The sequence below is a fragment of the Ictalurus punctatus genome, chromosome 27 (assembly GCF_001660625.3).
Source record: "Ictalurus punctatus breed USDA103 chromosome 27, Coco_2.0, whole genome shotgun sequence".
In the NCBI taxonomy this organism is placed as follows: domain Eukaryota; kingdom Metazoa; phylum Chordata; class Actinopteri; order Siluriformes; family Ictaluridae; genus Ictalurus; species Ictalurus punctatus.
In genome coordinates, this window is record NC_030442.2 from 11,470,651 (window position 1) to 11,485,619 (window position 14,969).

A 14,969-nucleotide genomic window follows, 5' to 3' on the forward strand; every position below is an offset into this window, starting at 1 on the left:
AGTAGCATTATATATTAAATATTATTTACTTATGTCCATTTTTTTGCTAACATACATATATTACATGGCAACAACAAAAATAATAAATTATTATTATTATTATTATTATTATTATTATTATTATTATTATTATTATTATTATTGCTGTTGTTGCTGGTATTGTTCTTGTTGTTGTTGTATATATTATATATTATAGTGACATTTACTTACTTACTTATTCATTCATGCATTCATTACACAGTTTTGTTGCTGGCTCATTTTGTGATGTAGTGTTTTTGTGACATAATGTGTTGAAATAAAGGAGGAAAAAATACTCCACTGGTCAGTATGTCGTCACATCGCTATTAACTTTCCCTACCAGCATGAGCGGAGTCAAAACTTCACATTTTAACTTCGCATTTATTCATGGATAGATCTGCATTGCTATCAGCTACAATTCAAATTAAGTAGAACATATTCAAATGATCTCCCATCTCTTCAATTAATGACTCAATTTCACCATCAGTCATCTTTGATTTGATCAACAAAACGAGTGAAAAATATCAGGTGAGCGACCTCTCTCTCTCTCTCTCTCTCTCTCTCTCTCTCTCTTTCTCTCTCTCTCTCTCTCTCTCTCACAGCAAATCACCCTGAGGATCTAAAGCCTTGGTGCAGCCGGAGAGGCAGTGATGCTGAGGATTTCTGTCTCTGTGTGAGAGAGGAAAAGAGAGTAAGGATCAGTGTGTATGTGTATGGCCTGATATATGGATGATAACACTAATTAGCTCATTTTGTTTGGGGCACAACACTCATTAAAAACCCAGTGGGGCCATTAACGCTACCGTCCCTCCAAAACACTGCAACCGCCATATTAATCTCCCAAGCTCCTAGTTCTAATGGCTACTGCTTCAGGTTGGGTTGAGAAAAAAAAGGATTTGTGGGTTCAGAATTTATCTCTTTCCAAGTCATTTTTACATAGAATAGCGAGGTATACACTCATTTCTTTCTCTCTCACCAATTACCCAGTATACCTCCTGCTCAGGGCCATGCTCACTGATGGTGTATGAAAAAAAAAGGAGGATTCACGCACGCTGGGTTTGACAGTGTTTTCAGCTTTACGTGGTAATGTACCCATAATACCACTGCTTCACCAAGGCTTGCGATGCCATAAGGCAGCACTTACAGTCAGGCAGTAGAGGCTGATAGTACAGGCCTAGTAGGATTAGCTTGGGAAAAATAGCATCCTGTTAATAGACGACACATGGAAGCCTCACTCTCAAGGGCTGGGTATATCAAATCTTCAATGTGTCTGCTTTTCTCGCCATATTTTAAGCATTGCAACCTGTTCTGGGATTTACATTCAGCTGTGGTTAGGAAACGGACGTGGTACCTAGCACTACATGGCAGGTATCCATGGAATCACAGAGGATCCTGAAAATCACAGAGCAGCTCTTTACCCCAAACCGATATACACTCGCCCATTTTAAGCAGCTTGAGAACATGGCAAAATAGCATGTGATCTGAATCCAGCTGGGCTCCCAGTCTTCCACATCCCAGCGTCGGCTGGAGGAGGGCGAAAAGGCTAATATTCTCCATCTCTGAGCTGGATATTAACAGTGTTGATGAGATATATGAGTTTGCCATTTGCCCACGGAGCGGTGATGCTCCGGCAGAACTCGGTACCATATGGCTGGTGAGAGATTTCCTCCCTCTCTTCCTCCTATCTGAGCCTGACAGCTGGATGCCTGCTAACAGGGGACTAGGAGCTTGGCAGCTGCGAGCTGAGAGCATAGCTTTGATGCAACGCAAACTTTCTACAGGTAGGTGAGGGGAGGGTGAGACGTATAGCCGGCGAACAGGGAAAGGTGTGAGTGGGAAGAGGAACAGGGAGAGAATGGGGAGGAGAGAAAATGCTTCGGGGAGCACATTAAAACGTACAGCTGGCGAGTACAAAAGTGAGGGGGCTTTTTTTCTTCTCCGATTTTTTTTTTCTTTGAGTCAAAAGAACCTTTCATCATCTAAAAAACAGCTTCCTTTTGGATACAATGATGCAAGTATGATGCTGTTTTGTAGAGTGTGAATAAAACAGTGCATCTCACTTTTTTTGTTGTTGTTTTAATCAATGTAGAAAAGAAACAGCAGCTGGTAGAACATGGCATTTCTCATGACAATAAAACCATGGAAAGAAAATCTCAAAAACTTAGTTTAAAGGTAGAAAAAAAAAAACTGCATGTAGGATTTAAGTGGCCTTGTGCATAGGGAGTAAATAACTCATCTACTGATGAGCTCCATGGCTTTCCATTGGGGCAGCTTATCAGCCCTCCCCTGTGCAAGAAGAGGAGGAGAAGCCCAGAGACACTGCAGTGTCCTACACTCCAGATCAAATAATTCGCCTCTTATTAATCAAAAACCAGCCACTCAAAAGCGCAGGAGGTAGTAATGTTCACATGGCCACTTCCTATCACTGTCAGCAACAATAAACAACGCCGCTGTACGCCTGAGTTGCTGAAAAGGGCAAGAGATCCTTATTGGAGCTTTACACAAACCAAAATGTCTGCCTTGGAAATGATAAATGCCAAAAGTACACATAACGAGTAAAGCAACTTCCTAACTGACTGGTAAAGATCAAGGAGGGTGAAGGAGATAGAAGACAGGGAGCTAAAGGTTACATAACGGGGAGCATGCCTTTCTGTAAAATTCATTTTCTTCCACTAATACACAGCAATGATATCACCAAATATGAATACATTATTATTTGGAATGAAAAGACAATAAAGGGATTCAAATAAAGCCACGAACAGGAAGCACATTATATAGATTTATTTTATTTATTTATTTATTTATTTATTTATTGGGGGGGGGGGGGGGGGGGGGGGGGGTTTGCTTGTTTGTTTTAGAAAGCTCACCGGAGACGTTTGCAAGACTAAAGGTGTGCATGTGGACCGGAATCCCACAGAATTTGCATAAACAGGAGGCTTTTTTTACTTTCATGTGAATGCAAGACGCTTGTGGGAGAGTCATTAATGAGAATGTAAACCATTCATTTATTTATTCATTCATTCATTCACCATTAGTGACTGCCTGGTATGGGTAAAAGTTGTGTGATGTATAGATGTGTTCTGCTGAGAATGAGGAGCTTTCAGAGCATGAATATACAGACCAGGTGGACAGTGATGTCATTTCTACCTCTGGTGGTGTTTTCTAGTGTTTCCGGAGGCATATTGAAAAACATTATTTAGAACATTATTTAAATCTAAATGCAGATACAGATATTTGGAATACTAAACAGATACAGGTTGGGTTAAATGCCATCCCCTAGCACATTGAACTTGCTCCTTCTTTCTGATGGGTCAGTCGTGTAGTGACATTCTAGGACATGTTAACACATGTAACACCCACAGCAATCCTGAGGAGGTGAGCAGGGAGTAGAAGACCCCTTTCTGTGTCGTTTCCACTGCTACACCTCATACATGAACAATGATATGAAGAATAATATATTGGCTTAGAAAGCAAAAGTTAAAGAAAGCAGATTAGCATTGCCTTCTACCTTCTGAAATAATTATACCAGTATGTCTTTTTCTTTTCTGCCCTAGACACAAGCTTCACACTCTGACTGAATGTCAATCGGCTTCCTTGCTTCAGCATGTATCATGTTTTGTGACTAAAACTGAATATATTTTCACCCGTCCACCATGTGTTCATCTATCTCTTTGTGTCTGTGCTGAGTTTGCCCTGTCTTACCCCCGTCTGCCAGCGGAGGGATCTGCAGGGGGAAAGATTTGCCCAAGCAGAGCGCTATGGCATCCTAGCTCTTTATTTCCCCCAGTCACATTACCATCCAAAGTTTTCGCCCTCATAATCTAAACGTTCGGCTCCAAGAACCGTATGAATGATTTTTTAATTCTCTCCCAGAACTGTTTCACAGCGCTCGTCTCCTTCTGTCTCCCCATGCTCCTTCTCTTCTCTCTCCATCCCCCCCCCGCCTTTCTCAACCAGCCGTTTCACTCACATTTCAAAGCAGCACCTAGGCCGCAGTTTGTGAGATCTGACCCTCGTTCACTCATCATCACCCATCATGCCCTCTCCAACCATCCCTGAATTTCCATCTCACTCTATCATGCACAGTTCTGCTCTCTCGCTCACTCTCTCCCTGCTGCCACTCCTCCCTCCCTCCTTTCCTCCCTCTCTCTCTCTTTCTCTCCCTTTCTCTCTCTCCAGGCCCCCTGTTGCTGCCTGCTACCCTGAGCCGTGGTGTCGAGTTTGGCTAGAGTCGAGAGGAGCAGCTGGGCCAGGCTAACGGGGAATGATAATGACCTCAGAAATCTGCTCCTCGCTCCACAACAATAGGGTGCTCAGTCTAGTGGAAAATTGTGTTCATCAGCTAGCTCTGCTCTCTTACTAATTGACATTGCCAAATATTTTAAGAACAATTGGAATGCACGGCCGCAAAAAAAATGAAGATCTTAATCCGTGGACTCTTTTTTTTCCCCCCCTCCGTTCTGACCATTTAGCCCTCTCTGTCCCTCGTATTTTGCCTTTGATTAGAAGATAAATATCACTAAAAATCTGGAATAAAAAGAAGAGGCAAACTTTTCATGTCATTATCTGCCTCATGTCAGTGTTGTGATGTTGACACAAAAGGCTTTTTTATGTGGCCTGTCAATGGTGTTAGGAGAGAGAGAAAGAGAGAGAGAGAGGGAATGAGAGGGTGGAAAAGGAGAGAGATACTCATCAGTGCATGATGAATGCCCTCCACCCCCTACCCCAAAACCCTGTCCTGTCCTTTCCAACACAGCATGGCTGTGGGAGAAAAGGCAATCTGTGACAAGTGTATCTTTCTCTAAATACTAATCCTTATAACGTTCTTATTTTATTATTTTTTTAATGAGGAAAAAAAAGACAGAGAGAAAGTGAGAGAGAAGAAAAGACTTGGAAAGACTTTGCCAGGGGGAGGGGGTGAAGCGAAGGGGGAAAAGGCTAAAGGAGGATTCTTCTGTCATGGTATCATATGCCTGGTCCTCCATTTTTAATGAGACAAAGGTCAATGTATTCACTTGCTCTTTCACACGAAAGGCACCCCAATCATGCCCAAGTTAACTTGTTCAAACAAAGCACCCTCCTACCCGGATCCACCATTTGTATGCGTTATTTTTTTTGAGAGAGAGGAAAACGACAGGAGAGAGGGAGAGAGAGAGAGAGGGAGAGAGAGAGAGAGAGAGAGAGAGAGAGAGAGAGAGAGAGAGAGAGAGAGAGAGAGAGAGAGAGAGAGACTCATTCCAGAGGAATTCAGCTCTGATGGAATCAGACAGCTGTCACCCTCCCGCTCTCCAGTCAACATTCCCATCACAAGCACAAAAAACAGCGTGCCATCCTGCCATTCAGCAAATAGTTTCAACTTTCATGAAAGGAAACTCAGTGTCAACAACAAGGCTTAGGCGCTACAGTGGACCTAGTGACCAAAAGATTCGTGCAAACTCTTTCACTGAGCCAAGCACAGCTCCCTGTAACACACAGGGTTAAACACAGCACAAGATCACAATTTCCCAATTAAAGCAATGACACCTTCCAAGCCTGCTGAAGAGATGTCATACTGATGCATTTAAAATATTAATATTCAAACAGGCTGCCTACCCCAGCACAGCATCCTTCTGTTACGGAAAGATAAATATTATGTTTTAATTATAAAAACATAAAACAGAAATGGAGAGAGTGATGAAAAAAGCCCGTCCTTGCCAAGGAGGCTTGTACAGGAGAAAGGTAAGCAATGTTTTGGCAAAGACATGGAATTAAAATCTGGTTGGTATACTGCATGCAGTTTGCTTTCTCCAACCTGTTCTCTCTCTCTCTCTCTCTCTCTCTCTCTCTCTCTCTCTCTCTCTCTCTCTCTCTCTCTCACTCTCTCTCCCCACTACATTGCTCTGTGTTGTCTCCATAACCAAGCAGGGAATCCTAACAGGATCATTAAGACATAAAACAGACTGATAAATGTTTCATAAGGACTGCCCGGTGACAGCCTCAAAGGAGTACGGGCAGTACAGAGAGACAACACTCTCAGCCTCGCTTTCATATACACTTTGGAATACAATTGGAAATTTAAATATATTGGAGAAAAAAAAAAGAATGCTAATTCCCACTATGGGTAATATTTACAAATTGAGTCTAAAAGAGAGAAGAAGGAAGGATAAGAAAGAAATATAGAGTGGAAAGTGGGTATGCAAGAGATAGAAACCAAATGAGCTACTGAGGGGGAAATAAATTGGCCTTTTATATTGTTCAAGCATGCACAAAAATACTAAGCCTACATTTATCCAAGGCGTGTCAATCAGGCAAGCATTCAGACAATTAATGCGCTGAATGGGGTTTTTATCATTTAAGGACACCAGAGCCCTGACCTACTGTACTGAAATACGGCTGCATAATGAACTCGCCTCACACATTATGACATCTTTTCACTTTTTTTGTGTGTGTCACACCACAAAAAAAAAAAAAAAAAACAGAAAGAAAGAAAAGGAAAAAAGGCATCATCCATAAGATAGGTTTAAGCAGGTGAAGAAAATGGGTGATTGAGAGACAGATTCAAATCCAATTGTTCACACAGAGGACAAAAATAAATAATTAAAAAAGAGGAACGAGAGCAGACCAAAGAGTAAAAAGTAGAAGAAAAGAAATATATTGTAAGTGATAGAAAAAAGTGTCAATTGAGTGTCAATGGATGATAATAAATCAAATTCCCCTTACAAACATTTAGAATCATAATACAATACAGTATTCAGTAAAATTGTATCATGTAGTAATTGTATAATAATTTGTATAATACTATAATACATAGTAACACAACACTGCGTTTGTGTGTGTGTGTGTGTGTGTCTTTATTTATACTCAACATCATTAACAGAAAATCAGCTAGGGTGTACATATTATAGAAATAATCAGGAAACGTGAAACTCTCCACATGTTTGAAATATTTGCCGTGAAAGTCTGAACAAAGTAAAGCCAGAACGTTTTGGTTTTATTTTGACTTTAATTACACAGCAATTACAATGTAACAGTAATTCAGTGTGTGTAATTACCCCCATTGTAACTGCGTAATTAGATGAATATCCATGCTTTATAACCTAAGGCATCCGTTGGCAAATCCAGTTTCGATTTGCATGGAGTGTGCGTTTCACCGACATGTTGGACAGCGTTGAGGACTTAGGGGTATGTGTGTAATCCTTGCTATGTTAAAACGCTGTTCCTCTTGAAAATATTTAGACATGGGGGATTTTCAACAGGAGGGGGGTAAAAAAAAGTGAGGGGATGTTTATGGCTATTTAAAAAAAGATAAGGAGAGTTTTAAAAAAAAAGGGACGCGGGAATAATTCTACAGGTTATAGTTAATTACTTCTGCCAGAGGTATTTATCTTTTGCATTTAGATCTTTTGCATTTTGAAGTTTCCATACAACTTTAAAACGTACAGAAGGATGTCAGGTTGTCATCAAAGCCGAAGGTCTAGTTGACCCTGAACCCCACCTCCCAACACTGACCTCTTCCTTTTCATTCAACCTTTGTGTGCATTCAAATTGAATGAATGTCTTTGCAGATCCTGTTTTTACGCCCCTGCCTTACATAGCATTACTTCAGGTTTCAATACTGCCTGTTGTGGCATTCAGAATAAACTGCTGTTTAAGGCAATCTTTCCCTCGCTCTTTCTGTCTATCCATGCTGTCGCTCAAAGGCCTATCATAATGAATTCAGAAACACTATCAGAAGTGGAGCCCCCCCTTGTTTATAGAGCCCAATTCCGAGTGAAGAATCTGAAATAACAATGGATTCCTTCCTCAGTCAAACCAATCTTGTAATAGTAATAAGAAATAAAAGAGGAGATGGGAGAGAAAAAAAAATGTAATAAAGGAAAAGATAGAGCAGACGTAAAAAGGGCTAGAGATTCCATTGAATGAGAAGCATACATTTAGGGTTGATTATCGAGAGGGAGAGGAGAAAGGTCCTTAAAGGACGTTTCTGAGGCAACTCTCTCTCTCTCTCTATCTCTATCTCTAAACAAGTGTAGTGTTAAAGACAAAAGCGATTGTGTCGACCTTCTTTCACAGTTGAGATGTTATTGTTGATTACTGTAATTCAAGTTTAACTCAAAATTGCAGTGGGTAGGTGGTTTAGAGGTTGGCAGAGCTTGTCGAAAGGAGGCTGGCAGATGAAGTTGCTGTGTGTTAAAGAGACTTTTAAAAAATTATAAAACCTACAGTTGAGAGAGGAAGTCTGTTCTGAAAGGCTGAGAGCAACAAGTGAGATATTAAAAGTAAAACAGAGGTATAGCATGCCACATCCTGTTGCCTAATGTGCAAACACATATGTTTGCAGGCAAGTGCATACAGTAAAAATACAGTATGTTCCCTGTTTCCAAATCAATGAAGAGACATTTCTATTGATTAAATACGGGTGTCTCTTTTTTTTTACAATACGATAAAACAAATGCAGCTTTTTTGGTATTATGCAACTAATATTACCATTTTATATAAACTCGGTCAGTGAGTCTAATGCTGCTTCATTTCCTCCCTTGCAGTTCTCACCTGTAACTTTGTTGAGGGTTTTAAAAAAAAAAGAAAGAACCAGATGCAGTGTTATGCTTGTGCACTATGGCTATACATGTTTGAATTTACACCTCTGAGAATGTATCAGCTTCCCTGGTCTGACACAACTACAGAGAGACCTCAAGGTCAATCTCAAGACACAGCTGTGTCAGTGTGGGGACTGGGAAGGGGGGGAGGGGGGTGTTTACTGGCTTCATGCCCTCAGCACCTAAGCTGGGTACCAACATGGGGATTTCAAATGGTGATCACACTTTAACACTAGCAAGGACAAAGAGAGAAAGACAGAAAAAAAATTGTAAAGAGCTTGAAAACTGTTTATACCTTAATGAAATAGAGCTTGTCATAAAACAACCATTATTCATATGAACTCTGAATTAATCAATCATGCTGTTTGAAATGTTCTAAGAGGGTTTTTATGACAGTTGAATTATTAAATATATTACTATGTTTTACTACAGGAAAACATAAAACCTGATGCAGAATAAATTAGTATAAGTATATAGTTTCTGCTTACAACCAGATAATGTAGCTCATCCTGACAGTTTGACAATAAAGAAAGATTTCACAAGAGTCTTTTCAATGGCATGAGTTAAACATCACTGTTTTAAAGTACTTGTAAAAGAGATGCAAAAGACATCAAACTTTCTGCATTAAAATTCATAGCATAATTACTTTCATATCACCCTCCTCTCTGGTGAAATGTGTTTAGGTTAAACCATCTCTATAAAAAAAAAAAAGGCTTTATCTTCCTCTCATTTTCATTAATTCCTAATTGGGGTTGGGGTTGTTTGTTATTATTACTTAGATTAAAATAAGCATAGCCCATTGCATGTTCAAACCCATCTCACTACACGAGGGTGATAAGAGAATAAATAAACAAATTCTCCTGTACTGTTGAAATTAAGTTGCTTAGAGCCTTAAGCTAAGCTACAGCCTGCTTTTCTTTCTCCACAACTTAAAAGCACATTTTACCATGCAAATGAAGTTCACATTTTTTTTGACCTGTTTTATATGTGTATCTTTAATTAGTGTCTTGTTTAGCTTAAACCAAACTGATTATCACATAGTCATGACCTAATTATCAGACAGGCTGCTTAGCTGCAGCGTTCTACCGCAAGGAATGAGAAAGTTACCTTTAAAACTTCTGTAATCATTAGCTGCAGCTTCTCTTAATCCCGCTAAACAGACACTTTATCTTTAAAAAAAAGCTGTGTGTCACTCAGTTGCGGTAGATTCACTGTCTCTTTCTCGAACATGGAAATGATTTAATCACTAGTAATTGGTCATGTCCTCAAAGCGCTTTCATGGGTTTTTACAGTGATATTTGAGAACTGGATGCCATGTGTCATGTCAATTTGTGTCTTTAGATAAACATAGTCGAAAGTAAAATGGGTGATTGATGGGTATTTGAAGAGACAGGTTAAGTCTTGAGGTTATAAGTGAAATGTGGAGCTAAGATTTGTAGTGTTTTTTTTTTTTTCGTTTGTTTTTGAGCAAGATATTTCATCGCTATCATTTGATCACCTTACCCAAACACAAACACATGGGTTTCACAAAAAAATAAAAGGCTTCGTTTCCTTTCGGTTTCTCACAGGAGAAATGAAAACAACGTGCAAAATTAACCCCAAGAACATGTTTTAGCAGTGAAAAATGGGCTGATATAATAATATTTGCACTTAATTGCATGTTATCTATAATTAAATATATGAAATAAAATGGTCTTACCTGAGGAAGGGGAAGAAGGATGAGGGCTGTCATCCTGCACACTTCCTGTCTGGGAGTGGCCTCCTCCTGCCCCGCTCTCTTCTGTCACATTGGATGAGCCTGGGGTGGTGGAACGGCTGATGGACTGAGACTCAGGGTCACTGGCGGAGCCACGTCTCTCATCTAGGCCATGTTGCAGACCCTCTTCTGGGCGCCGGTCTTTGTTATGCACCCGAGAGTGGACTACCATCTGGTGGTAGGTTCTGAATATTCTACCACAGTCAGGGCACTCAGTGGGCTTCTCTTTCATGCTGGCCAGGCTGTACTCGAGCCCTTGACCAAGGCCCAGACCACCGTGCTGAGGCAGGAACTCACGGTGACCATCAAAGCTCCCAGCTTCTTCCTTCATGGACATTATGCTTCCACCGGTCCTTACCCCATGGAGGGCATCAGGGTGGTTCTTCTGCTTGGGGCCATCACTGGAATCAAGATTAGAGTGCTCATGCTTGTCTTTCCCAAAGGGCACTATCCCAGCGGCACTAGCCATTTCTTCCTCTTGCACATGGGCTCCATGGTGCTGATCTTTTGGCATGAAAGAACGCTCCATGGCCATGCTGCGTGCCATGATCTGCCAGGCCTGGTAACTATTAAGTGGATCCATTTCTGCCACCTTTGCTGCTGCCTGTAAGCGCTCCATACAACTTGACTTTAGAGGAGGCACCAGATTCAAGCAACCTAACAGTGAGCGCTTCTCATTCTCCCCCAGACCATGACTCATGCCAGCCATTGGTCCCAGCAACTTTCCCAGCATTTCTTTCTCTTTCATAGCTATGCCAGCCTTGGCCAACATTTGGTGTTGTTGTTCAGCCAAGCTCTGCTTTTCAGGACTGAGGAAACCACCTTGCAGACAGGAGATGTAACGTGAGTACAGGTTAGCATGGGCTTCTTGTGCTAAGCTGCTTATACTGTTGACAGAGGGCCCATCTTGCTCAGCTCCACCTCCAATTGGAGGCTTACTCTTAATGGCAAGCTTGTTGAGATGCACCTTCATATGATTTTTTAGGAACCAGGGCTCCTTGAACCGACGCCCACAGATCTGACAACAGTGCTCAAAGGAGTCCTTGTGCTTGCGCATGTGACCCTTCAGGAACCAAGCCTGGCTGAAGATCTGGCCACAGACATCACATCGAAACTCATTGGCAGGCTTCTCTCCACTGCCAGCTCCTGTACCCTGCCCTTGGCATGACTCGGCAGTGATGTGTGCCTTTTCCACATGGCTGATGAGGTCTTCTTCCTGGGAAGCAGCAAACTCACAGAGAGTGCACTTGTAGGGTTTATGAAGGATGCGAATATGACGCTCCAGCTCCTCACGCTTTTTGAACTTGCCTTTGCAAAAGGTACAACGGAAACCTATGGCTGGGTTAAGTGCCTGTTCATCTTGTTGGTTAGTGCCTGCTGGCTTAGGTGAGGCAGAGGGTTGTGCAAGCCCTTCCGACGTGCCTCCCAGACTTGTAGGTGTCAGGAGGCTACACGCAGAGCTTGGCTGTTGCTGGTTTTGGTTCTGCAGACCCAGGTGGGGTGGAAGCGATTGTGAAGGCTGCAGCAAGCTGTTTCTCATCTGCTTATCACGTAGGATGGCACGCTCTTCAAGCTCATGAAGAAGACGGTTTTCTTCGCGTACACGACCACGACCCTTCCCCAGACTACCCAACTTGTGGGTACGGAGGTGAATCTTGAGGTTACCCTTCTGGGCTGCTCGGTGATCACAGTAGGGACATTTGAAGGGCTTCTCACCAGTGTGGGTGCGCATGTGCAGGGAAAGGATGCTGTTGAAGCGGAATCGTTTTCCACATAGTGGGCATGGATACTTGCGATTCTTGCGGGCATCATCTTCTATATCATTCATCTGAGACATGATTCCCAAATTCTGCCCGTTGAGGAATTGCTGCAGGTCGACACGGCCATTGAGACCACCTAGGGCACTTGCATCCATGTTACGGTTGAGTTGATTGGCTAGCAGAGCCATCTGGCTGCTAATCGGCTGACTGGCCAGTGCAACATGAGTTTTCTCATCCAATGGGGTGGCTGCTTTTTCCTCTGGGATTTGTTGGCGACTTGGGAGGTCAGGGAAGGCGTGGCCAAGTTGAGCAGTCAGCTGATGCAGCTTCTGACTGATTGGGTAGCGGCCATTGAGCATGGCACTGGTGATATGGGTGTCAGCATCTGGGACCGCTGAGGACACACCAAGGCACAAACTAGAGTCTTCCATCCTGCAATTGTGAACATGAACGACAGAGATAGCATTAAGTAAGTGCACGCCTTTGGATAGTTTTAAGGAAAAATCTATTGTTTGCAATCAACAGAAAATTATAAATGAAAAATATCAATTAAAAATTCACATCTAAACATTCACACTACTTTCATAACTCACAAGTAATATCTATTATTTGCCACAATGTCGTAGTGAAGACTCATTCCACAAAAAAAAGGTGCTTCATTTAAAGAATAGTATCCTGAGTGGTGTGCTAAGAGTCCCAAGTAAACAATATCCTAAACAGGATTTTTGCACAAAGACCAGCACATTTCATCGATCACTAAAGAATGTGTAAGCGTGGAAAACACTTTAGTGATAAGGCGCAATTGAAATGTGAATTCGAAAGCTAGGAAACAAATTCTTCTCACATGTTCCTTGGGTGCTTTATGCAGTCTGTGTGTGTGTGGGGGGGGGGGGGGGGGGGGGGGGTAGTTAATAACGATGACTGCACTACTGTGACGAGTGTGAAGAAAAAAAGTGAGTTTATCTCCTTCTGATTTATGAAGTACTACATGTACTCACACTTGGGGGAAAAGCTGTAACTCTCAGAACTTTTTTCTCAAACAGTAACACAATTTTTGAGGCAATAATTACCCAGTAAACATGGCAAGGCACTGCATAATTAAACTACTTGGGCCCATCCTATCAGAATTCCTCCAATTACACGCCTTAATGAAACAGAGCAGTGCCATTGTCATGAAGCCGTCGCAATACTACAATTATGATATTAACAATAGCACTTAAAACCAAGGGGTTACTCCAGTAAACACACACCCTTATCTCACTGCTGCGACACTTGTCTTGGCGTAATTTTTCATTAAGAGGCACATTACGTTTGATGCGAATCACTTTGCTCTCGCCTACATTTTTTTCCCCCTCTCTCTCCACTCTCACTCTCGTATGGCTTCCGATGAGTAGAAAACAACAGTTGGCATTATTGAAAGGGTTCCCAATGTATCAGAGGCTTCCCAGGCATTTAAAATGGCCACAGAGCAGCTCAGTGCACCATCAGGATGAAATGAATACACAAGCAGAGTCTGTTGTCATCTGGCACGGTTGTGCAAATTTAGGATGCTGTGCGCTGTCTTAAGGAGGGATAATGGTTTTGCAACATTCCCCTGTGACAAACAGGGTCAAGCTTCAAAAACAATAAAGTGAGATTTGCTTTGGTCAACAAAATATTGTATAATATCTCATTAAGCTGATTAGTATGCGGCTTAGTAACAGTGGCCATGTGCTATAACACATGACTGTAATTATAAAGGGAAAAAAAATCATTTCAAGGCTGACTGCTAGTGTTAGCATGAGAGACATTCCTTTTTAAAAGTCAAAGGTAGGGACAATTATTAGCTATGGAAACGAAGCACCTTTAGTTAAAAACACAATGTATTTCATTGATGCCCCATTCCAGTCCTTATCTCTCTCTATCTCTATCTCTCTCTCTCTCTCTCTCTCTCTCTCTCTCTCTCTCTCTGACACACACACACACACACACACACACACACACACACACACACACACATACATAGGGCATGGATAGGGCAGAGAACTTGTACAGCTTGGTCATTAATAAACCTTTTAAATGGTGCAGATTGACCCAGTTTACCCCAAAGGAGAGCTAATGACTCAGCATCCTGTCTCCTCAGCATGAGCCGACATTTCAGGATGCTACGTTTTCTACAAGCATATGAATTTTATAATGTGCGATATTTCTACAATATTTTATATGACGTTATCCGCAGTTACGCACAAACAGTAGCAGATCATTAAAAAATCAGATGCACACAGTCGGCGTTGTGTTAGGCAGTGGGTGTGGAGCACATATTCGCTGACACTCGGACTTTAAGGGCTCTAAGAAGGGCTGCCTGTTTGTTAGCTATTTACTCTTCCTACGCTGTGTTGGTTGTGAACGCTTATCGCTCCGACATGAATAAAACACTGTGGTCACTTCCAGTTTGTGCTGAATGCATTGTGGGCTGCTGATGGATGCCATTTCACTTTGTCCCCCTGCTACATCTTTGAGGAATGTAAAGGAAGACAAGCATTGGATTGGAACAATGCTCTGTAGGTGTATTATGGATGTAATGACTGGTTATGAACACAATCACGTGCGTAGGCATGCATGCTGTACAAATCTACATCGCTAAGCATTTCGGTATGAATTCTCATATTCAGCAAAAATACAATTTGGGGAGCGCGTTTAAGACAAACATAAATTACTGATGGGTGAATTCGTGCATGTTTAGCTGATCAACTAAATTCACATATTCAGGCGAAGTCAATAATGTCGGGCTGATATTTAGTTTTATGCCAGTGCTCATGACTCGGGAGTTTCTTCAGCCCGAGAACTGTTAAAATTGATGTTAAAATTAGTTTGACTCGC

At 41.8% G+C, this 14,969-nt stretch overlaps 1 protein-coding gene across 6 annotated transcripts in view; it reads right to left on the minus strand.

Annotated features, from left to right (window-relative positions):
• Window positions 1–14,969, minus strand: part of znf536 (zinc finger protein 536) — a 184,382-nt gene that overhangs the window by 86,721 nt on the left and 82,692 nt on the right. For all 6 annotated transcript variants that reach the window (XM_017458816.3, XM_017458814.3, XM_017458815.3 and 3 more), the window contains one exon: window positions 10,294–12,542. In XM_017458816.3, the coding sequence (XP_017314305.1) occupies window positions 10,294–12,541 (2,248 nt within the window). In that variant the 5' untranslated portion in view covers window position 12,542. The remainder of the gene's footprint in view (window positions 1–10,293; window positions 12,543–14,969) is intronic.